The sequence below is a fragment of the Molothrus aeneus genome, chromosome 2 (genome assembly GCF_037042795.1).
Source record: "Molothrus aeneus isolate 106 chromosome 2, BPBGC_Maene_1.0, whole genome shotgun sequence".
In the NCBI taxonomy this organism is placed as follows: domain Eukaryota; kingdom Metazoa; phylum Chordata; class Aves; order Passeriformes; family Icteridae; genus Molothrus; species Molothrus aeneus.
Window position 1 is genome coordinate 85,475,013 of NC_089647.1, and position 24,508 is coordinate 85,499,520.

The 24,508-nt window shown below is 40.3% G+C and overlaps 1 protein-coding gene across 2 annotated transcripts in view; it reads right to left on the reverse strand.

Moving 5' to 3' along the window:
* Nucleotides 1-1,136: 1,136 nt before the first annotated feature.
* The window catches only part of CNGA3 (cyclic nucleotide gated channel subunit alpha 3), a 30,258-nt gene continuing 6,886 nt past the window's right edge, over nucleotides 1,137-24,508 (reverse strand). The window contains exons 2-8 of one of the 2 annotated variants that reach the window (XM_066545205.1): nucleotides 22,166-22,297; nucleotides 18,536-18,652; nucleotides 16,896-17,075; nucleotides 11,482-11,613; nucleotides 9,263-9,370; nucleotides 8,272-8,378; nucleotides 1,137-5,052 (exon numbers count right to left, since the gene is read on the reverse strand). In XM_066545205.1, coding sequence (XP_066401302.1) covers nucleotides 3,644-5,052; nucleotides 8,272-8,378; nucleotides 9,263-9,370; nucleotides 11,482-11,613; nucleotides 16,896-17,075; nucleotides 18,536-18,652; nucleotides 22,166-22,266 — 2,154 coding nt within the window. In that variant the 5' untranslated portion in view covers nucleotides 22,267-22,297 and the 3' untranslated portion in view covers nucleotides 1,137-3,643. The remainder of the gene's footprint in view (nucleotides 5,053-8,271; nucleotides 8,379-9,262; nucleotides 9,371-11,481; nucleotides 11,614-16,895; nucleotides 17,076-18,535; nucleotides 18,653-22,165; nucleotides 22,298-24,508) is intronic. The other variant, XM_066545204.1, reaches the window with a different exon arrangement.

The window sequence follows — 24,508 nt, forward strand, 5'->3', positions numbered from 1 at the left end:
GGTTTCTAATGTAAAGTAGAGCCCTTGTATTGTACATTAATAAATATTTGGCAGGAATGAAACTCTGAAGCCAATGCCTTGGAGAAAAGAGTTTTTAAAGCACTATTGTACTTTCCCTGGGCTGTTTCTGAAGAAAGAACTGCACTGTAAAGAAAACCCCAATCCTTGGCTGTACAAATACATGACCTGTTTTGCTGTTACTGCTGCTTTTGAAGTCCAGTTCATTGAATTTGCCAGGGCAGTTTTCTGCTGTAAAAACTGTAAAATAAAATAATAGGGGATGAGGGTAAAAGGATGGGGAAAGCCCTGAGAAAACTTCAGAGAGGAGCAAAGCTGAAATCATTTGCTGTCAGGGTACAGGGTCCACAGCTTGAAGCCCTTCCCCTGGCAAAGCTCACTCCGAGCAGCAGCTGGAGCATGGTGTGCCACTCCACCACCTCTCCTCTCCTTTTGCATGTGGAGCAGCTGTTCAAACCTCTCAGACTTTGCCCATCTGGTGTCTCACTCAGCACAGGCAGTTTGGAGCAGCAGTGCCACCCATGGCTACCTGCTTAGGCCCATGTGAAGTGAGTGCTGTGGCCATTAAATGTATTTCTAGATTCAGGCCTATGTTCAAATGCTCTGTAAGCACTGCCCTGTGCCTTGTTTTCTCTTGTGGCAGGGTTAAAGAACCAGCCCAGCCCAGTCTGCGCCAGGCAATTTTTGGTAGGTGACCTGTGTGCAAGTAGTAGAAAGCTGCACACACTTATTTCTGCTAGACAAGCCACTGTCCCTGCTGAGGGACAGTGCCACCCTGCCTGGAGCTGGGAAGGGAAGGCAGGAGACAGGTGGCAGCAGCCCGGCAGGCTCTGTGTCCCATGGGACCTGGCAGCCCTTGGGCAGTGGCATAATGGTCAGGCTCTTGTGCCTGTGTGGTACCTGCAAACACAGGGATGGTGTCAAAACTGGGCCCAGGACCAAAGCTGTGTGCCAGCTGTTCTGTAGTGAGGGGAGACACCATTCCCACACAGTTTTCTGTCACTTCAGATCTCTGTTCCAGTTAGCAATTTTCCAGGCCATGTAATGGTGATGTGATCAAAGTCTGTCTGAAACACTAAAATCTAGAGGGATATGGGTAAGAGAAAACACAGAGTTGCTTGAACATTACTCAAAATATTTTAATGTACATGCTGTAGCCACATTAAAGAAGAGGAAAAAACATCTTACAGAGATGAAAGACGCCAAAGGATGTGATTTCATCATGCCAGAAGCTGTGTGTTTCAGAGTGACTGAAGCCAATAGCATCAAAATGCTCTTTTTCTGGTGTATGAAAACCAGATCAAGAGGCATGGAAAGGGAAGAGCAAACATGCATTTAACTGACAGATTAGGCTGTTCTGATCCACCAGGTAAAGATGCAGTCCTGTGGTTTTTAGGGTTTTTAAACAGGTATAAATTTGGTATAAAGAGTACTTTGAACAGTTTTACTCATACATACCTAGTGGGCTGGAATAGCTGTGCTATGTTGGGTATTTACAGAGAATGATGGAGAACATGTCAATATGCATGAAACCCCTACCACATACAGTGGGTTTGAGTCACACACCAGTGAATGTCAGCCAAGGCGAGTGTGGTACCCGGCTCTGTCACAAGGTGGAAGTTGAGCAGCCTGTGACAGTCCTGTCTGTGCTCACAGGGATACCCTGCAGTGAGCCCAGCTCCATTTCAGCCCTGCCTGCCCCTGGGTGGGACCAAGGGCACTACACTCCTGCCAAAACCAGCCTCTCAGCTCCCCCATTTCTCTCAAGCCCTTAAAGAAGATAAGGCCAAGATTCAGCTGATGAACCAATACTCCTGAGTGCCACTGGCCACAAAGAGACATTGACTACTTTCCAAACTACTTATTAGAATCAGTGGATATTTTGATAATAGAGGTTAAGCCCAATCTAGGGAAGATCCATAAGCATAGCTGGCTTCTAGGCTAACACTAACAGGAGTTTAGACAAGAGCCATGTGTGGACATTACTACCCAGTTGTCCCTTTGCCAGAGTTGCTGGCAAAGCTCCATTCCTTAATCACTGACAGATTTGTCTGCCTCACCAGGCTCAGAAGTGTCAATAGAAGGGAACAGCTGCTTGCCTGGAGACAAGGACTTACTCTGAGCAGTTGTACTCAGTTTAGCAAAACTGTCTCTTTTCATTCCACTGTCACCCAGTTAAACCACCCTCTTCTCAGCGGGCTCCTCACCAATTTTCCAACAGGCCATTGATCCCAGATGCTGTCATAACTCAGGCCTGAGGACAACTAAAGTCAGAGCACTGCTCATAGAAATACCTAATACCACTGGAGGATCCCACGCCATACATGCTGAACAGCCTCTGCTATTCCATACTTTCCAAAAGCCAGTGAGATACAGGAGGATGAAAGTAACATTGAGGAAGTTGCATGACAGCAAAATACTGTACAGCAAAAAATGAAAGCTAGTATCTTCTGTGTTCTCCCTAACTAGTAAAAACAAGGTAGTGTGACAACTACTTTGGAGAAAAGCAGGCAGCAAACAGCACAGGGAGATGGAGTAGACATCCTCAGAAGAAATAAAAAGGAAGAAAACATAGGCCTGAGTGACCAGAATGACTTTGCAACACAGGGCTTGTTATCCTTGCCTTGCAGAAAACGTGTTGTGGGAGCAAGCTACCTGGCAGGCAGTGACAGCCTGCCCTGCCAGCCCATGGGATTTCTCAGTAGCTCAGGCAGTCCCTTGGGATTGCCCCCTTGCCAGGGAGTTCACTCAGCACCCTACATAGGGGAGCTGCACACACCAGGGCCCTCTTTTCTCCTCCCAGGTTTGGTGAAACTGTATTACCCTTCCACCAGTGAGCTTTAGGGGGACTTTCCTCACTTTCCAAGTGAGGGTTTTACCAGTGCTAATGGGACTGGGCTAAAAAAACCAGAAGGGAGCATCCCCCGCTCTCTCCCCTGGCGAAGCAGTTGCAGAGCAGCAAAGGCTGTCACAGACCCTGCCAGAAGGGACATGAATGAGCACGGCTACTCTGTCAGCATGGTCCTTTGTGCAGAGCCCAGCTCATTAGAGAGAATCACACTAAAGCATCCGAGCACATGGCCGTTTCAGACACGTGCAGGGTGCACTGTAATGGCCAGGTACCTGACACTGCTTAGCTGTCATCCAACTGTTTGCACAGACTCCAAAAGAACAAAAATTTTGAGAAACAGACATCCATCCATGCATTTAATCAGCTACTAAAGTGGCAAGTTAGAGCAGGGTACCCTATGAACATTTTTTAAGCTCTTAAAAAGGAAAAAAATTAATCTCTTCTACTTAAGTACAAAGCCTTCTTAACGCATGATGTGCAGGAAGAGACAATGTGTCAAGACCTACAAACACAACAGACATTCTGAGCAAGACTTGTAAGAAGCCCACTCTCAGTACAAAAAAGTACCAAGTGCTGGACCAAATCTCCCCCCAAGAAGAAGGTGACAGTGTTCTATTTACAAGAAAATACTGCTTCAGTTAAAAATGCTAAAAACCATTCTCTTGAGTTCATATAAAAATAATTATGTCTATGTATGCACACACATATTTACATACATTTATGGCTTTCAGTGCTTCAACCTTCTCCAATAAATGAGGAAATATAAATACTCCATTACTGCTTTTTCTCCTCCTCAGGTTTTTCAGCCTCTGCTTCTGCAACTGATAAGCTGCCACTACCGTATTTTTTTACTCGGGTTTCTACTCTGGCAAGTCTCTGTTTCACCTTTTGTTGAGATGCAGTGTATTCTGCCATGAGCCTTGCAAACCTAGTCTGCAGCGTATCCAGAGCTACTTCAAGTCGTCCTATTTTTTCTTCCAAGTCTTTTGGGTCAGCTCCTGCTTTTGCTGCCTCCTCATCTATTAAATTGTCTTTCATCAGAATTTGACGTCCTTTCTCTTCCAGAGCCTTTTTGGCTTCTGGATATTCTGTGAGGGCTTCCATTAAATCATCCTTAGACAAGCAGAACAAATCAGAATAACCAATACTCCTAATGTTGGCTGTCCTCCTGTTGCCAGATTTGCTACCTTTGATGTTTAGGATGCTGATTTCACCAAAGTAGCTGCCATCGCTTAGGACTACAAATTGGGTTATGCCATCATCTGCCACCACAGCCAATTTTCCCTCTTTAATAATGTACATTTCTCTTCCAATATCTCCTTTTTTGCAAATGTAGTCACCAGGACTGAAGACCGTAGGTTTCAGTTTCAGCACCAGCTCAATGAGAAGTCCAGCTTCACAATCCTGGAATATACGCACTTTCCTCAGCGTGTCCAAATGGACGTTGATGGCAATTTCAGCTTTCAACTTGTCAGGCAGATTTTTGAGAACTTCCTTCTCATCTACCGTTTTCTTGTTGGTCCACAGGTAATCAAACCACTTAATAACCCTGGCTTCCAAATCCTTAGTCACCTTTCGGAATTGCATGTACTGTTTAATGGAATCCACTTTGGCCTGGAACTCTGCCCTGGAAGCATTCATGTTGGAAATCATGGAGCCGACGTTCCCGACAATGGTGGCAAAGATGAGCACGCCCACCAGGAAGTCGATGACCACAAAGAGATACTCCTCATCCTTCACCGGGGGCGGTGTCTCCCCGATAGTCGTCAGCGTGAGCGTCGACCAGTACAGACTGTAAATGTACTTCCTGGACAGGCGCGCGTACTCCGGCACGGACACGTTGGGATACACCCAGGTGTCGGTTCCGAACCCGATCACCTTCGATATCGCAAAGTATATGCAGGCGTTCCAGTGGATGATGATGAGAATGTACAACACCAGATTACCAATGCGGAACATGTTTGGATAATTTGTCCTGGTCTCGGTACGGTCAAAAAACTCAAAGAGCCGAGCAATCCTCAGCAGGCGGTTAAACCGGAGCTCGGGGTAGTTCAAACCAAGCTTGAAATATGCCAGGTCTGTTGGCACAAGAGACAGCACATCCAGTTTGAACTGCACAGTTTTGGTATAATGTTCTCGTAACTTCTTCTCATCCTGAACTAGCAAGCCTTGTTCAAGGAAGCCTTCAGAGAATAAAAAGATTTTACATTAGAGTAAAAATACCATCAACAGTAGTGAGTAACTTAACATTTCAGGCCTTAAGAATGTTAAAATTTGTACTGTTATGCCTACAGATATTGAGGTCATTTAATTGCATATTTAAATATTTCAATCAAGTTTCAAAGCTGATATATAATGACTAAGAACAATGACTCTATTTTCACCACAGTGCTCCCTGAGGCTTTCTACTCTTTCCTGCGACAGCTGTATCTTTTTCTTTTAAGTATCTTTGCAAAAAAAAGAGGGATATTCAAGTGTCTAATTTTTCATGAATCATTGGCATGAGTCATAACTAAAGTTAAGCGAATGTATATAAAATAGGAGTGGAATATTTTAAAATAAATACCAAGAATAAGTTGGCATAATAGATTGTTGGAAACCTTTTCCAAACAATATAGATACCCTTGAGATAAAGAAATGCAGTCACCCCCCTCCCTAAGTCATGCTTTTCTTCTTATGTCCAGTGTTAAAACTGACGTGATTTTCCTTGGTTTGCACTTTGCGTTTCTAGTGAGAGAGCTGCTAAGCAGACTTCCACACATCAAAATTTCTTCATTCCAAAGACTTTGAAAAGTATTAGATTTAAAAAATTTAGAAATAGATATAAACTGCAGTGAGAGACAAGAGTACAGCTCTTTTGTGCCTCTGAGGGCATTAAAAATGTTCCACAAGGAACAGCCTATATAATTGGTAGGTATCAAATACTTGCTGCAATTGGAGATATCCAACTGTCAGCCCATTGGGCCACTCAGGAGAAAATGTCCACTCAGGAAAAAACAAAACATTCCTGGTGTTATCCTGGATTATCACATTTTACTAACCCCTTAGCAATCTACAAGGCACCTATAGCTTTCTCAGGGAAGCCTCTGCTGAGGAACACCAAGCTGCATTTCTTTGTGCCCTACACAGCACGGTATTTCTGGAATGTGTGGTTCATCTGAAAATGCCACATCTATTTGTGTGTATCTGGCTTTGGATCTGCAAACTGACAGCAATTACTAATGGAAGTAGTTCCTGTGCCATGCATGTGCTGCTTCCCAGAACACTGCTAAAAAACTGGTCAAATATGCCCTTTGGTTGTACAACTAAACAGAAAAGCTGGCCAGACTGATCAATTTCTGATACACAGTTATGAAAAATAACTTTGAAAACACCTTCCTCCTGAAAGGAGATAAAATCTCTTGGCTTTTTGTTCCCTTATGGAACTGGTCTTACAGTAAAATCTTCTGAAAGCATTAGAACACAGGGTATGTTAAACACAACCAGCTGCTGAGACATGAATCTTTTCTGTTTCACAGTGCACAGTCACCAAACAGGTGAAATGCAGTCCAACTGGCCCTGCAGCTAGACAGAAATGCACCATGGAGAAGCTGCTGATCAGAGTAGTCATGAGGCTACCTAGATCTCAGTTCCAAGGCAGACCCTGCCCTCAGACAGCAGAAAGTCTCACTCTCCCCCAAAGGCTTCCAGGACCTCCATCCCCAGCACAGATGGACCTTGTGGACTCACATGAAAAGGCAGCAGGCAAAGGCAGAGCCAGGAGGAACTGTTAAGAGAGCTGACAAAGATTTTGCCACCTAAAAGAAGCAACTTCTTTCTTGGAGTGCCTGGAACTACAGCAGACACCTGCACTGAAGCATTTGGGAGACAGCTCCAGCAATTCTGCAGTTGCAAGCCAGGCCTGAAAATTCAAATTGCAGTCAGGCTTTAACAGCCATATAATCATTATCAGGACAGCCCATGGAAATTTATAACTTGCTTTGCCTGGACATGCCTAATTTCTGCTCTGTTCTTTCCCATTACATTAACAAATGTAACTGCAGAAGGTAAATTTAGTTGGCACAGTAGACATTTTAACTACATAAAGAAGATGAACACCCCTCCTCATCCTGCCCCAAATACAGCACTCTTGTGATTTTGGCTGGTACCTGAAACTGACTTTCCTGTTGAACAAGGTACTTGCTAAGTTTAAGAATTTGGCTTGCCATGGGTTGTGTGCTTCCCACATGACAGCATTTTTAGCCCATCTTGTAGTTATGTTTACAACTTCTCATAGGCCATAATTAACATCAAGCTGTCAGCACAACTTAAAATAAATAAATAGATAAAAATGGATAAGATGTTAAAATGAAAGATCTAAAATTACTCTCATTTTTAAATGATCAGTGTTGTTTTGGACCCTTTCAAGGGACATTTTGAAGCTGTGTCTGTACCAGTGAAGAGAATGAGACAGGAGATGTCTTCTGGCCCAAGACCAGCTATCATGACAGCTTCTATTCACATGTAAGTTCTTCCAGGCCCCTCCAAAAACACCACGATGAACAACACCCAACCTCTGCTGTCCTCCTAGCTGTCCCCAGACACTGGGTGCTCTCTGGCATGGACCAAAGTGCAGCACCAAAGTGCATCAAGGACTATTCAGTAACTTGTGACATGGATCACTGTATGCCATTGCTTAGGCCTATATTATGACCTTGCTCAGTTTAAAACAGATACCACTTTAAGGCTGGAATCGCAGCCGGCTGGATTACAGAAACAAGGACAAGAAGCTGAAGAGAACCACTTCACACATAGCATGGCACAGCCCTCATAAATCCTCTGGGTTTACACTTCCTCCAGGAAGGCAGGACCTAAGCAGGGGTTCCTGGGTTAACCCTGTAACATCACCAGGCAGTGGGAAACTGCCAGGACCTCGCAGAGCTGCAGGAAGCACAGATGGTGGCAGATGGTGGCAGAGGGGCTACACTGCCTGTTCCAGGCATAGGAGCACAGACAGAAGGCTGGGACAGGTGCCAGGTCTTGAACTTGACCAACTCAATAACCACTTCTGACCAGGATGCTGCATAGCTTGGTTAAGGAAATAGCACTTGTGGGGTGCAGCTGGTTTCCTGCCCCAAGTGCCCTATTGTCCGTTCCCCACACAGCCTGTTACAGTGGCTATGGCACGCGTATACAGCATCTGGCACGCCTATTACTGACAGAACTGAATTTAGAGACAAGTGAAGAGCAAGTGTTGGAATGTATGGCCTTAGAAAATCCAAGCTGATCAGACACTTCATCTTCTGAAAGCCTCCACTGTTGCACTCTGACAGGCTATTACAGTGGTCATACCCCACAGGGGAATTTTGTTTCCAGCCTTTAAATACATGCAGTCTTAGAAACCAAATCCCAGAAAGACTCACCTGTTCTGAACCTGACGAACATGTCAATAACATAGATAATATCAGAGAGATAATCCAAAAACAGCCATATTTTAACATGGTCCATTTGTAGCTCATCAAAGCAGGCTCTAAATAAACAAAAATTTTAAAAAATAATTAGGCCAACTGCATAAGCAGAGTACTTGCATTACATGCCCTAGCAGCATGTTAGTGCACATTTATGCTCCAGAAATATTACAGCATATCTCCATGTGCAGACACCTGCATACTAGAGCTATGTCCAAACAGACACCAGGATCTTTCAGAATTCAAAGGTGTTCTGGACAGGAATAAAACTCAAACACATAAATGCCCCACTTATGGAGGATTACACATGCCCCTCCAATTAAAAGTGCACCAGATTTCACAGGATACATATCTCCATGAAGATAATTCCCAAATAAAAGATTTTTTTCTCAGTGGCAAGCAATCCTCATCTCTCCCTACCATCTTACACAGTGTAAGGAAACCATTTCTACAGCTCTCCATCACTTTCACTGAAACTGATTTCTACATTCTACCATGGAAAAGAAATACTTGAGTTATATCCTCCTGCTCTTCGAGCATCCAAAAGATGTATGATATGAATTTAAGAGGCCCCGTCCACCACTGCCCACATCCCTCGTTTCTGTTCTCTCCTGGGTGGTGGGAAGCCCTCATCCCTGGCAGTGCCCTGGGATGCAGTGGCCAGGACACAGCTCAGCCGGCAGGTGGCACACAAAGGCCACACCAGCACTCATGAGGACACTCAGTGCAAGTCACATCCACCTGCTTTTAGACAAAAAGGAGAAAAAAAAGAAGAAACACTGGCAATCTATTCCCAGTGGTAGGCATATCATACATCCCTAAGGGTGTATGAACTGTAAACCTTCTAGCTAAGTCACTCAAAAGATACTGCAGGGAGATAAGAGGGTGATTTACATAGGAAACATAATGATTGAAATGTAAAATTGTTATTAACTTAAATCCATACCTGCACACTAGCATACACCAGTTATAGAATACAGGCGCTGCAATTACAGTCAGCCAGTTGTAGTACAGATTGCTTGAAGGATCTATCACAAAGACCTCCTTTTTCTGCCTGGAAAGTAAAACATGCAGATTTACACTGGAAATGTAAGCAAGCAACCTGCTGGATTTCCCTCTTCTTGAGGCTGCTCATTTCACCATGAACTCACAGCTGCCCAAGAAGAGAAAGTATCCCTGCAGGCAGTGCAGATGAGATACCAGGCATCCCATCTGACAAGCTCTACTTTTTTTGTTTGAACCAGCTTTGGAAAAAGTAAGTAAGAGTGGAAAGAAAAACACAGACATTTGTATCTCCCAGGATGAAACCCACAGCCTTCTGTATTAAGCCCCACACTGAAAAAAAACCCTTAATTGTTAAATATCTCTTATTATCACTCAGATTAGAAGGTTACATTTCATGGCTAGAGAAAGAGCCTTCTTTTGCAGGTTGATTATTGATTTTCAACAAATTCTCTTATGGAAATGACTGTATAAGCATGCATTTGAACAAGTAAAACATGTATGTATTCAAATAAATGTCTGTACAAGTAAGAAACTCTGTGTGCATATGCACATACAGTGTGTGTGACTAGAGCTGAAACATGTCTTTGTCTAAGGCAAATTTAAAACATTCACAGTCCTGGCCCCTTAGGCCTCACAACAAGGAAGTGATGCTAAAGGAAGCATACAAGCCTGGAATGTAAAGATTTGAATGTAAAGATTTGAAGAACAGCATGGCTAATAGCACAGGGTATGCTCAGAAGTGCCCACCTCCAGCATGAGAAAAGTTGATATGGAACAGAGAGCAATCAGGCTTGTAATCAGAGGAAATCAGTGGATTTGAGGTCCACAGCTGCAAAATTAATTCAGCAGCAGAACTGTGATCTGTGGACTGTATAATAGTGTGCAGAATATGTGGCAAGGCAATGCTTGAATATGTATTTGTGGGACTTTTCCTAATCTCCAAGAATGCAAATATATTAAAATATAATGATAATTTATTTCAAATCTGTGTGTATTTCTGGCATTGCCATTGCTGTCAGCTGAATACCCAGGCAATGTGAGTAAAGGAAGCAGCTTTAATCTAAAATGTATTTATTTACCTTACTATCTTCACTACTGGTTTTGAACCATTTCTTCTAGGAAACTGATCACCACCTCAAAACTGAAATGTGACCATGAAATATGGTCCTTATACATCAGAGTATACTACCTTGTAGACATTAAAACATTAATTTGCTTTGAGAAAATGTCTTAAAACACTCTTGCCTACTGCAAAGCTCACACTTTCACTGCACAGTAATTAAAGACAAAAGAGAGTGTTTAGAACAAAGGCTTTGTAATTGGGAAAAAAAATTAAAAGCTTTGATTAATAAAGATCTTGGGATCAATCAGATTCCATTTGGAACGCCCTCATGTCTATGTAGCAGGTGCCACCATATACATACATATAAACCTACAATACATTGCTGTAACATACTCCTTAACTGTCAAATGCACTCAAATGCATTCTTTTTTTATCTGGCATCATCGTTACTTTTAATCCCTGGTAATAGTAAATTGAAGTATATTTGGGTCATCTTTAGGGGAACAAAGCAAGAGCAGGATCCATTTCTGTCAAAAGCATTCGACTTATCTCATTTTGTTGCAGAAATACACCATCTCCTAACCAACAGAAGCAAATTTTAGTTCTTACTAGCAATGAACTGCACTGTATTAAGTAATTAAATAACTAGTCAGTGAAATAAGTAAACTTATTAGCAAATCTTTCATTTTCTTCATGTAAGATATTTCTACATGGTAAGATGAACCAGACTTTTGGTTCATCTTCTCTGAATCATTATGGAAATTCTGGAACAATGAAAAGTCTGCAGCTCTGCAAAGCAGGCTGCTGTCCTAAAGTGTTGTCATAATTGAAAAGTGATCTTCAGCTCAAAGTGACCACAGGTAGCTCAATTCCCTTTTACTGATATAGGCAGCTGTTTCTAAAAGACCTAAACAGAGATCTTTAAGATACAACTTTGCTGAGTAATTGAAACCTTCCCAAAGGGGAAAATGTATTAAAGATTTGACAGGCTAAGAATCTGCAGTCTACAGAACAGTTGTAACATTATAATGAATGCTATACCATGTTTTGTAATGTAAGAGACGTGCTACAATCACACATTCATTCTTTATACTTACTCTTCCTTTTTTTTATCATCTTTTTTGTCATCTTTTTTGTCATCTTTCTTTTCCTCTTTTTTCTCCTCTTTTTTCTCCTCTTTCTTTTCCTCTTTTTTCTCCTCTTTAACCTCTTTCTTTTCTTCCTTTTTGCTGTACAACATAATGCAAGGCTTAGCAGTATTACCAATACTGAGCAGTTAAGGGAGAGGGTGGAGGTTTGGGAAACTATTCTAAACTCCAGACAGAATAGGACAGGGATCCAACTGGAAAAAAGGGTTCTCAGGCTGAGACCTCTCACCCTTGACACTACCACACCATCACATCAGGTAACCAGCTGGCTGATTCTCTGCATTAGTCACCCACACCTTCTTGACCTTTTCAGACATCAGTGTACCAGGCTGATTTTAAGTAAATGCTTTCAGTTTGATTGACCCTTAAGAACCCAGGCACTTAAAAAGAAACCTATCAAATGATGACAGAATGTGAAATGGCTTAACAAACTGTCAGCATTCTTTGCACAGCTAAAACCTCAACGTGACTGTCTGAAGCTTTTGTAGTAATTATAAAAAATCAGGATGAATCTCCTCTCATGGTTCTATAAAACCAGAAAAAATTCTATTAAGTAACTGCCTCTGGATGTGAATTGTCCCATTCTTAGGTTTGTCTGAACATAAGAGTTCTGAAATATGTTAACTTAGGCAGACAGGCCCACAAATACTTTTCAAACCTACAGGAAGTTAACATCTTTCACAAGATTCTGACAATACTTAAAGCTAGATTTGCTACATGCCTTGGTCATCAATCATGTAATGTGTTGTGAAGATTGGTGCTCACTTGCACAAGCAGAAAATCCATGATCCGAGATCTCCTTCTTTTTTATTTGAACATTTCTAGTCCTTGAAGCAGAAAATGTCCCCCCCCAGAGAGAAAAGCCTAAGAGTGCTCCTCACTACAGTGTATGTGGATCACAGAACTCCCCACACATAATGTCTGGTTTGAATGAAAGCCATGGATTCCTGCTCCCATGGGAGCTCTGTTTTCTCCTCTGAACTGCCAAGGCTGGTTCTGAGTCTCCCTTTGCATGGGTGTCAAGAAAGGACAAATTATTTTAATGAGAGCAACACCCCACAGCAAGGACAGAGTATGTAACAGTGCTGCTTACGGGACTTGTGCTTTCTGTGCACACCTGCTCATATTGCTCAGACAGAAAGGTCTGTGCTGTGAATGGCAGTCACATCTAGGAAAGTGCTTGATACAGGGAGAAAGAAGTGCTCCAAAGGAGATGACAGCCACCAATTTTAAGATAGTAGCAGCTTTCACCAATCAGCAATGAGCACCTGTTCCAGTCCTTACACTTAGATTTTCCACAGTGATGCACCACCACAGTGTACTTTGGAAAAGCCAAGACTCATTTGCTAAAAAAATGCCAAGATCCCACACTCTGCCACATCCAGGGAAATCACTGACACCTTCAAAATTACACAGTAAAAGGGAACAGAACTGGAGGGGAAAAGAACCTTTGGCTTGACTGATCTTCTACTTCTACTTGCATCTCAAATCAAAGAAAGAGTTTTTCATTTACCAAAGATGATTCCTACACAGCAGTGGGAACTGCTTCTGGAGAATTTATTTCTCTGGACTGACTGTCCAGAACTTTACCTCTTCATTTTCCAATCTACCTTTTAACCTTTTTAAACCTTCCTGTTTAAAAAACATGTTAGGAATTCACTTGAGATTACCATGTATGGTGTCTGACCTAAAGGGAAATGCACAGTTGCTGTTGTTAGCATTAATGTAGATCCTCAATACTTCAAGTGCCTGGCATTCTTACCAGAAAGGAAGAACTACTAGAAAGCAAATTTTCAAAGGGTAGGGCTGCCTTGTACATTTGCGGATCCTGTTATAAAGGGAAAAGTAGGCTGAGATTGAGAATCAGCCAAAAAGTCCCAGTGGTGGTAAACTTTGGAGGGAGTATTTTGACAATTCCAACTCCCTCCTATGTTTGTGTTTTATTTTTTAAAAAGTGAAAAAACTTTATTTCACAGAGCATCTAATGCCAACACTTATTTTTCCCTGGCCCGAGATCTCCTACAAACTCATCTATCAACTACAGGTACCTTTTGTAAATTAGTTTCTTCCATTAATGTTGCCTCTGTTGTTTTCTGTTGTGGTAACTCCCAATTTATCATACTCACATCTACTTGCAGTCTGACTGGAAATTGCTCAGTGGAAAAGGTTGGCCATAATCAAAGACTTGAAAGCATCATGTACAGTTCCCCAAGACATGGCACACTAAGCTCTTTAATATAATGAAAAGTCCACATTTCTTTTACTTTACCAGTAACACTGAGTAAACTGAAATCCAGTAACTAATAAAAGAGTTTGTGTCTGTCCTCTTTGACCCCAACACAGCAGAATCCATGCTGTTTTTTAAGCTGTGTGCAGCTTTAGACTTAGAAATCTACTTCATCAGCCCTTCTAAAAACACTGTCATAGTCTTTGAATGACTCAAATGTTTGCATTTCTCATCTGTCAAGTACTTTGCAAATCAAGTATGTTTCAGACCGTTGGACAGGTAGACAGACAGGTCTTGTCTTCATTTAAAAATAATGAAACAGTGAAAGGATGAAAGTTCTGCCCAAGGTACCTGAGTCACTGTCAGAAACAGAGTAAGGCAGAAGTGTTTCTGTCCTAAGCAGTCCTTTGGGCTCCATCTAGCAGGCTTGGCTCCAAGCTTATAGCACTTCTTTTGTATCAGTCTAAATAAAACCCTGCATATTTCTGTCACTGTTCACTGCACACAGATTTTCCTTTTAAATAAAAACTATGCAAACCAAACCAAAAAGTTGCATCAGGAAGACCTCTTGTTCAGCTATGTGCACAAAGGTTTTGCAGCATCATTTAAAATGTATGGTTTACACTTGCCTATGATAGAATTATTTGGAGAAAAAAAATCCAAGAGTTTTCTAGAAGTATTTCTGACACAATCAAAAGATGTACTAATTAGTTCTAAATTTTTTGTTTTCATCTAGAAAGCAATGAAAAAAACCTACTATCATTATGCATGAGAACATATCTGCTGCTGGATACTAAAGAGCAGATATGTCTTCAGATTGCTGTGGTCTAAGACAAGCAACAAACATTGATGTTGGGTAATTTTAAATTACAGGAGCTCTTCACATTGTTTAATAAATTTCTCTTTGGTGTAACACTGTGAAATAGCTTGTCAATTATATGAAATAAACTCAAAAGGACAGCTTCTGTCAGACACTCTGTGGCAATACCAGCCTTATTATGGTGCCTGTCACTCTCTCTAAGACAATAGTACCTGCTGAACTGAAACACACACTTTTAAAAGATGGACATATAAATCAATTTTGGTGCCCTCATCAGTATCCACTTCTCATTTGACAACCTGAAATTTTTGGGACACTTGATTTGCAAAAAGGTACCAGTGTGTTAAAAGAGGAAAACCACTATTAGAAAATTTACACATGAATCTCATTTAAAAACTGAAAAACGAATGCATCAATTGGTAATGCAGTAAAATCAGCCAGCTGAACAACAGAAGGTAGGAACTAAATGCTTAGTCAAATTCACTCCTCGAGAGCAAGGGGTAACTTCAGACAAAAAGAAGTTCACAGGGAGCACAAAGGATGCTTTTCATACTAAGAAAACTGGACCTTTCTCGATAATAAAACTATACTCGTAGGAAAGGCTTAGCAAGAACTAAGGAGTTTATACTACAAATGTTACTAGGCTGGATAGGGAAAAAGAGAAGGTGCTGGTAGTAGAAAGGTCTTTGGAGTTAACAGTACTTACTCTTCATTAGTGTTGTTGCTGAAGTTGACATTGAACCTGGCCAAGGGCCAGTGACTGCAAGCAAGTTAAATAAAACACATTAAAGAGTGTCAGTAAAGGCTGCTGGTGTTTCGCGCACGTGTTTGCCAACACAACAGACGGACTCACGAGCTTCTCACATAGGCACTGATAAGATTAGCAAGGTCAATTTTGACTGCTGTGATAAGCCCCTTTGCATAACTGCTTCAAGGCACCAGTTCCTTTCGGTCATGTGCCTGGCATACACATTTGTGACCACATCTGATGTCTGAAGCCTGTTCTTAGGCGTATTAGTACATGGCAAGATGCACCGCACTATTTTTAGTCCTGTACTCACTGGGCTACTATTTTAAACTTTCTTCAATCCTTTCAAGTCCTCTTCACAGATGCAGTGTCAAGGCTTGTGGATAAGTAATGAGCATACCTACCCATTGCTGCAGAAGTAAGCCTTCATGATCCAACAACTGAGAGTTACTGTCCACCAGCATAAAACTGAGAAGGCAAGGATGGGTGCCTACAAATTAATTTCCAATAGCCTTGTGCAGAGGTTTGTTGGCCTATGATCAATGTTGTTCTCTCTAATTACTTCCCATCTGCAGATGCTACTGATCCAGACACCTGAGAAATCAGGCAACAGTCTGGCTAATTCAATAAAATGTGCTCTTGAGATAAGTTTCTAAGAAGCAGATCAAGTGAAGATAATAAGGCTGTGCTGGACTACACCAAATCAAAGTAACCTGTGTAATGCACAGATATTCAAAGGTTTTTGCTTTAACCTGAATTGCTTACTGAGATTTTTGACACTAACTTGCTTACCTACCAGTCTTTAATTATGCAAAAAATATAGGAGTCTCTGTTTCAAAGCCTAACGCCAAACAGAAAGTCAGCTTTTGTCTTGGGATTTCATTTTCCCATTTTAGCTGGAGTTAAATTTAGAACACTGTATTGTACACTTATAGAGTAATAATAAGTCATCAAGTCAAAGAACTGTAAACACATAAAGGTTTCTCTTTTGTTTTACTGGGAAAAAAATTAAGACTGAACCTGCCTTCCATACCAAAGACCATGCATGTGCTAATAAGCAAAGTCAGCATCCGAACGATTCTGTCATTTCTGCATCAGAAGCTTTCTGTAATGTTATCAGATGGACTTCTGAATAGATATAACAAAGCAATTACACATTTTGCACAACTGCTTCTTTAGAGTTTCCTAACACTTGCAGATAATGCACATTAAGATCCTGAAAAGCCAAAAGTAGAAACATCCTAGATTCTTGAGATAGAAATTGCATTTTCCTCAGTAGAAAGCAGTTTAGCAACATCAAGTTGCGTATGATAAAATTCCAGTTCTGAGAAATCACTCTGCGTGATCAAAATCCTTCACTTCAAGATCTTGGTCACAGTGTGTTTGAGGAAGAAAATCTGTTGAAAGTGCAATACTTTAGTTATCAGAAGATTCCTGGTCAGCATTAGATACTCTGTTCATCTCCCATGCTAAGCTCCTTACTCTCTTCTTAAAATACAACTTACATCCTAATTACCAAGAAAACATGATAACCTCAGCTGTCTTCAAGTACAAACATGTCTTCTTACCTGTTGGCTCCCCCGGGCCGCTCCCGGGCACCCAGGAAGGAGCGGATGTTGCTCTGCCTGGTGGACACCTCCACGAGCTCTGGGCCCCGGATCCGCTCCAGGAAAGAGTCAGGCCTTTGGTCCTCGTGGTGTGAGCGCCTTGTGGCCCATGACCTCACGGATAACACAAACCGTGACAGCCTGCACGGAACACACACACAAAATGGACCGAACCCCACAGAAACATGAGGTGGCTTAAAACATACCCACAAACACCAGCCAGGATTCTTCTCCACATCTCCACCTGTGATGAAATTAAACTTGATGGAGTAACTGTATGAACTTGCCACAATTTCATAGATCACCTTCTGCACTGGATCAGGAAAATACCTCACACATCAGTTCTTATTCTACTGTATCCCCACTACAGGAGCAGTAGAATATTCTTGCTGAGTGAGGGCCTTTGCATCTCAAAGTGAGATACTCAGTAAAGTCCATCAGATGCAGTTGTCTTAGATCCTTGAGAATTTCCATTCAAGACTCATGTCGTGTTACCCTAATATTTATATTGCTAGGCATTCATGTTTACATTACATCACAAACTTCCCTGTATATTCAGAGCATACATAACTGTAGCTACACACACATGTCATTCAATCTATCCTGAAAAAGGGTAAAGAAATTAAAAACAAAGATTAAAAAGGAAGCTCTCTGTATGAATTCATATATTCATGTGCATTATGTTTACACAAAACAAACAACTATAATCTTTTCTCATCTAAACTCAACTTCTTGCAGACTTTGTAATCTACATCTGGTGGTGTCATTATCTGAAAACCAAGCAGGAAATTCTAAGTTTACTCTCCACTATCCAAAATGATGAAGTGTGAACAATACTCTTTAAATTACCCTAGATTTACAGTAATTTTTTTCTTTGCTCTTTGAAATACACTGTGCTTAAAGTGACTGTGGTCTGTGTTTTGTGGAACAATGGTATCTGAAGGCAGAGCCCTGCTGCCTCAGACACAAAGCAGACACAATAAAGTTTTGAAGCTCCACTTCAGGTTTATATTTAAGTCCCAGTAATACAAACAACTTAAGACAATGGTCAGCTTCAATCTTGCTGACTAGGGCTCCAAATCCATTATAAACATAACTGGATTCTAAAAACTGAGAGAAATTCTTGCGCTCAAAACACAAAGACTCCCTGTCTCCTCCCTTTCCAGAGCCATCTACAAAAAGGAGACAACCATTATGTTTCATTTGATAGGGAACAAACACTGCATCAGCTATCAGAACCAAACACACATTTATTTTAACGTCTGGCCTCACAACTCAATGCATTTCCCCAGCATTCAATGTATTTTCAGATACAGTTATGTAAAAATAATGTATTCTTTTATAGTTGAAAAATTTCTTTGGGCTTATTCAGGCTCTCTCAGATTCTAAGACTTTTATTAGCAATAAGTAAGTGATGAATCAAGGTCAAATGCAACTTCTGTTACTTCTTACAGACATTCTTCAGCTGGACTCCATCCATTTTCTTTGGATGTACTTACTTCTTTCTTTGACTCCAAATTGTGACCAGTCTCTTCCAGCAAATCTAACTTAATATTTGAAATTCTATTAGTTAGTTAACATTCTATTAGTTAGTATGTTACCTTGCCATTGCTCCCCTGCCAGTGAAGGAGCTTGCCTGGGACTCAGGCACATGTCCTCCCTCCACAGAAATGACTCCCTGCAGCTCTGCAGATGCATCCTCATGCAGTGAACGGGCTCTGCAAAAACAAATTTTTTTTTTTTTTAAGGAATTCCATGCAGACCTTCCCCCATCTGGTTCTCTCCACCACTGCATCAGGAAACAGTCCAGCACACTGTTCTCTCCGTAGTAATACAGCATATATTTGACAACCTTATTGCTAAGCCTGTGCTCCTGTGCTCCTATTCTTCTGGAGCCATCCAATATGAACTGAAGTCAGAGGAGGCTCTGCCATACATTCCAGCAAGCTCAGAAACTAAAGACGACTTATTAGCACTTAAAAAATTAGCATTTGGCGGAAAAAAGATTAAATTTTAGCCTCATCTTTCAGAAACAGAGTTTTGAAATTGACTTCACTGGAAGCTGGACTTTATGAGGGTTCACTCCAGATTTTTTTATAGTACTTCTTGGTTTTCTCTGTGTTTTTCAGTCTTCAGTATTCACTTTTACAAGACTTTTTTACGTCAATTAAGAATCACTTTCTTCCCCCTTTGTAATGGAAACAAGAACTCTCACATGGGTCTGTTAATCTGTATTGCCAGGAAAACGCTGACAAAAATGATACTTGCAGTATCTTCATAAGAGCAGCAGCATTGTGAATGCCCACAAAAGGATAATCAACATCTCAATTTTATGTGCACTCACAGCTGAGAAACTAACAAATAAAGAATTAAAACTTTATTTTTTCTACCCAAAGAGCAAAGCTAAAATAGATACTGACAGTCCCAGGATTCTCAGCTTGTTAACTGTTTTCTACTTCTCCTCCATTAACAAAACACCATTTAGTATTGAAAAACTTTTATAACCTAGTTTATGTTGCCAGTGCTGAGAATACTGTGGTTGCCAAAGTTAATATCCTTCTAAGGGACAATGAACAAACTCATGGAATAGGCATTCATCACAGATTACCAGAACTCTCTTGAGCTGAATGCTGAGAGAATAATAGAGTTTGTCCACCTTTTTTAGTATTTCCTGGAGAAATTTCCTACAGACCTGCTGGAAAAAGGATACTGGACTAGTTAGTGTTTTAGACTGCACTGCCACGGCTGCTTTTAAGTATTTTATTCCCATTTACCGAGTAATATACATTTTATGTGATCTTTGCAATAAATTCTAATATTGTTAATGGCAGTGCCTAAGAAGTATCTAAGTTCCTATCATAGCCAATGGCCATCTCAGGGCTTGATTCAGCTGCTTCAGAATAGAGTCTGGTACAATCTGTAACACCTCAGAATACTTTATTGGACATCTCCAGAGCACACAGCTCTCTCCTCACATCCACTAGTGCCAGCTAAATGCTGCAAATACTCTGTAGTATCTCAAATAGCATTAGATGCCTATTTCAGGCAACTAAATACCTCTCATAATCAAGAGAGCCAAAGGAGCCTGAAGAGTTTCTGAGTTTGAGGATAAGTTGAGCAGTTCCCTGGGTGCTGCTACCATCAGTACTGACCACAACTCCACTCTGGACAGCAGGAATGTAGGCATCTGCTCACATAAAGACACTGAAATCCAGATGTCTACAGGGCACAGCTGAATCCTACTTTCAACTTTAGATAGCAAACCCGTGTCTATAAGCTGATGTGCTGCCTCTCCTATTTGAGCTGTTTCTATACAGAGGCTGGGTTTTAAAAATGGAGATTCATTTGTTATTTTTTGGGGGTTTTTTGATTTTTGTTTTAACAAAATGAACCAACTTTATAACACACTACAGAGTAAGAATATGGGCACATGAATCACTGCATCATAAACGAGCACAGCATTTTAAAGATCAGTAGCAACTTTCTGTAAACTGTTGCAGTGAATGCTTTTTCTTGGTGACACCTCATTTCACAGCAGAAAAGTGCTTAAGCACATCCTTAGCATTAAGCATAAATTTAACACCCACTGACTTTATTAAGAACTAAGTAATGTGTTTAATTGCTCTGTTGAACTATAGCAAATAGGAGCTGGAGGAAAGCAAAGGCAAAGAAGAAAAGCTGCTACTCTAGCAAATGTTCTTTTCTTCCCAACATCTGTAGTTGCATATTTTGATGTAAGATAGAGAAACCTAAAATCCTGGATGGTTTCTATCTTTTGGTACAGACATATTCTAAAGCAAATCTGAATTAGAAAAAAAAATGGTATTATATTGTATATACTTAGCAGCACTCATTTCAAAAATCCAGAAATCTTAAATATGAGATCTTTTTTTACAGAGCAAGACTATATCTCCTTGCCCATCTATGAAGTCCTGCAATTAATGCTGATAATATCAAACTTTCCTTTAAAAAAATGCCTCTTCAAGACCAACACCATGATGATAAAGTGCAATTCATATTTCAGTCCCTCTATCTGTCAAAGTCATTGCCTCTGAAATTGCAGATGACCGTAGGGATTTAATTCTACATTTAAATCCTTAAAACCCCACTCTCACATCCCAGCCAGTAATTCCATTCTGTGAGCTGCCAATCACTGACATCCACTACAAATAGAGCATTAAAAAAAAGGAAAGGAAGAGGCTCATTTCAATCTGTGTTTTCACTTTTTCTAACACATCACTGTTAATGGAGGGAAAGGGACAGGGCTCTTAAATCTCCCTAAGGAGACCATGGGGTAGTGCAAAAACAGCAAGCAAGCCTTACTGTGCAGAACAAATCAGATCCATTTTCACTACTGTAGGTACATCCATGTGACAGAAGGTATCATGTAAGCAAAGCAAGAAGAAATAAAGGACCAATTCAAACAGAGCATCCATAGCAGCTGCTAGGGATATGCAATCCAAAAATCACCAAAATGCAAGGAGTCCATCAGGATTCTGGGTGCTCTAGTCTGGGTGTGCATTTGAACAGCAAGAGACAGCCTGGCAAGATCCACATAGAGGAGGTGGTTGGCCATAACAAGCCAAAAGCAGAAAACTTTTTCCAGCCTTAATGGAGATGCTATGGATTATCAGGCATCTTTCCACAGGCCCAGCAGGCTTTGCCCAGTCTAGAGGAATGACTGCTACTGTGCAATAGGTAAGTGCAAGCTCCCTGGCATGTTTCAAACAGCCACTTTAAAACTATCAAAACTAGAGAAAGGTGAATGTAAAGAAACTATTACATTTCCTCTGTACAGTGAGACATTCTGAAAATCCAGCACAAAAATGCTGATACCCTTTATACACTACAGATTTTCCCTATCACAGGAATAGGCAATTTGCAGAGGCTGCTTTAAGAAAACCAAATGTTCCCAAGGCTTCTCACTGCATGGTGCTCAAAGGATCTTTTTCTTGACCATATCCTACATACTTTGTTGGAAACATAGACCCTGTGTGCTACCTATGTGGTGACTTGAGAAAGAGGTTTCTCTTCAATGAGTTAGTGCAACCTCCTTGTGTCTGTCTCTTCTATACTTTTGGACAAATGTTGTCAAGTCTGTAAAGTGCACTGGGCCAACAATACCACAACACAATATTCCCATAATTCTAGCTGCCATTCCCAGAGCTACAGGAGTTCCACAAACCATGCAGCAACCTGTTCTCTTGACTGTGATGAAAGGAAAATATTACCTGATATAGCCATTTTCAATCCTTTCGATATCTTCATCAGCAGTTCTGACAGACAGGCTGTGTACACCAGGGTAGGAGTGCCGGGTGTTGATTTTTGCCATTTTGCTTTACATATCAACATCTAAATGACAGCTGAAATGGGGAAGAAAAAATTATGAAGGCTTCAAAAGGAATGTGCTCAGTACTCAAAAAGAGTTCTTTATTAAAACAGTGGAACAGCAAAAAGCAATTTCAACCATTTGAAGGACGGTCAGTGATATTTACACACACATATGACACGTGTTTCTTGATTTATTTGCAGTAGACAGAAGAAAAAGTGTTAGTAAAAGTTCATCATGACCAAAGAAAAAGGGTTACATGACATCATATTCTTTTAGTCTCTGGGCTTTATGGAGTACATACACTGTCATACCTATTATCCATAGTGAAATTGCATTTAAAACCTCATTAAAACACAGTTAGTAAAAAAGTCAACTAAAAAAAGCCTGGTAATACATGTGCTAGGACAACCTATTCCACTTTACATTGATTTCCCTGTGCTAATTTTATCTATTTTATGATTAAGACTTTTATTCCAAAAATCCATATTAACCAAGCAGATAATTAATGACATTTAGCCCTTAGTTTAATGCAGGCCATGCTATAATTCTATATTATTAAAACTCTGCAGTAAACACACACTAGGGGGTTTTATTACAATGCTTCAAAAGAGTCTCTGTTAAGATATTTAGCAGCTCAAATCCTACAAGTTTTAAAATGTTTGTCTGAATTTCTTTCCAGATTTGATCTTCAATGGCTTTCCAAATTCATATCACATCAACTACTAACAAAATGAGTTTTAAGACTCAAGACAAGTGTCTTACAAATGAAGGACTGAAAGAATTTCAGTGAAAGCTTTGATTTTTCAACAAGAAAAAAAAAATGTTTAGAAACTCCATTCAGGAACCTTTTTTGTTTGAAATATGACTAGAATGAAATTCCCTCAGGATCAATCAATTCCCTCACACTAGGTCGTGTCCATTGTTCGCCTGTAATCCTCTGTGTCACTGACCACACAAGATCGACCTTCAACACCAAATGAAACACAGATCTTTCAGAAACTTTGTGACCTGAATCATTCAGGTTATTACCCATGGTTAGAACATTATGCACCCACTTTCTTGAAAACAACATACCTGACTTACCCTCCACTCAATTCCCAGACAATTAAAGAAAGTAATACACAACTTTAGAAATTATTTAATGTATTTTAAAGTGTTTTTTTTAAATCCAGAAATAATGAAATTACTCTAGAAACAGCCTTGGGCATCACTTCATATTCAAAAATTTTATTAGTACTCCCCATCACTAATTTTGCCTTAATTTAAATCAGCTACTGTCTGTGTCTCACCTTAAACTGAGCCTTGTTCATGCTGATTAACTGAAGTTTAACTGCGGAAAAAAATGGCATTTTTATTACACATTGATATGAAAAAATTCAATTCTTTCAACCCACTCTCAGATTGGAATGTTCACTCAGAAGAATTAACTTCTAAAGTGTAGATAATTTATGTTAAAAAACAAAACTCAGTTTTAAAAGCTTGATAGTGGGAAGAATTATTCATAAGTAACAAAGCATTAACCTTTTTTCTAAAGTTGTAATTTCAAAGTAAATTTAGCACTGAGTGAAGCTCTTGACTAGTTCTGACACTTAACAGTTCCACTTATCAGTTCTGGTGATTCACAATCAGATTGATGTCCACCTACAGCAGTTCTTAAAAACAAGGGTCACCTGGTTTATAAACTTGCTGGTTTGTTGGAGGTTATAAAGTAAGCAACTCTGTTAAAAAAAGTAAAACTGTTAAAACAATAAAAGCACGAGATAGCGAAACTCTTCTGAAGTCTTGGGGTGATGTAGATAATTTGCTGCTAAAACCAGGGATTCCCTCACTGATAAGACACATTGCTTATGAAACTGGAGATGAGTGAACAATGCCTATGTATGTTTCAAATGCTGTAGGTGTGACACATGGATTTCCAGATGCATTTGTGCATCAGTTCCCAAAAGTTTTGTTAAAAAACATGAAGTACAGCACTTCTTTACACTTAAAACTGAAATGGCTGAAATTGGATATTACTAATCTGGAATTAAACACTTTTAACAGATATTGGAATTAGATACTCCAAACCTCCTGAAAGGCTTGAGTATGCCAGCGGAGCACTGAATACAGGAAACCTTATTTAGGCTTTCAAAAGCTATGCCACTAAAAAAAGAAAAAAAATAATAGCATATGAAGTCAAACACTATATTGAATTAAAAAAACAAGAAGACAGAAAGCAAAAACTGGACTAAATAGTCACCTT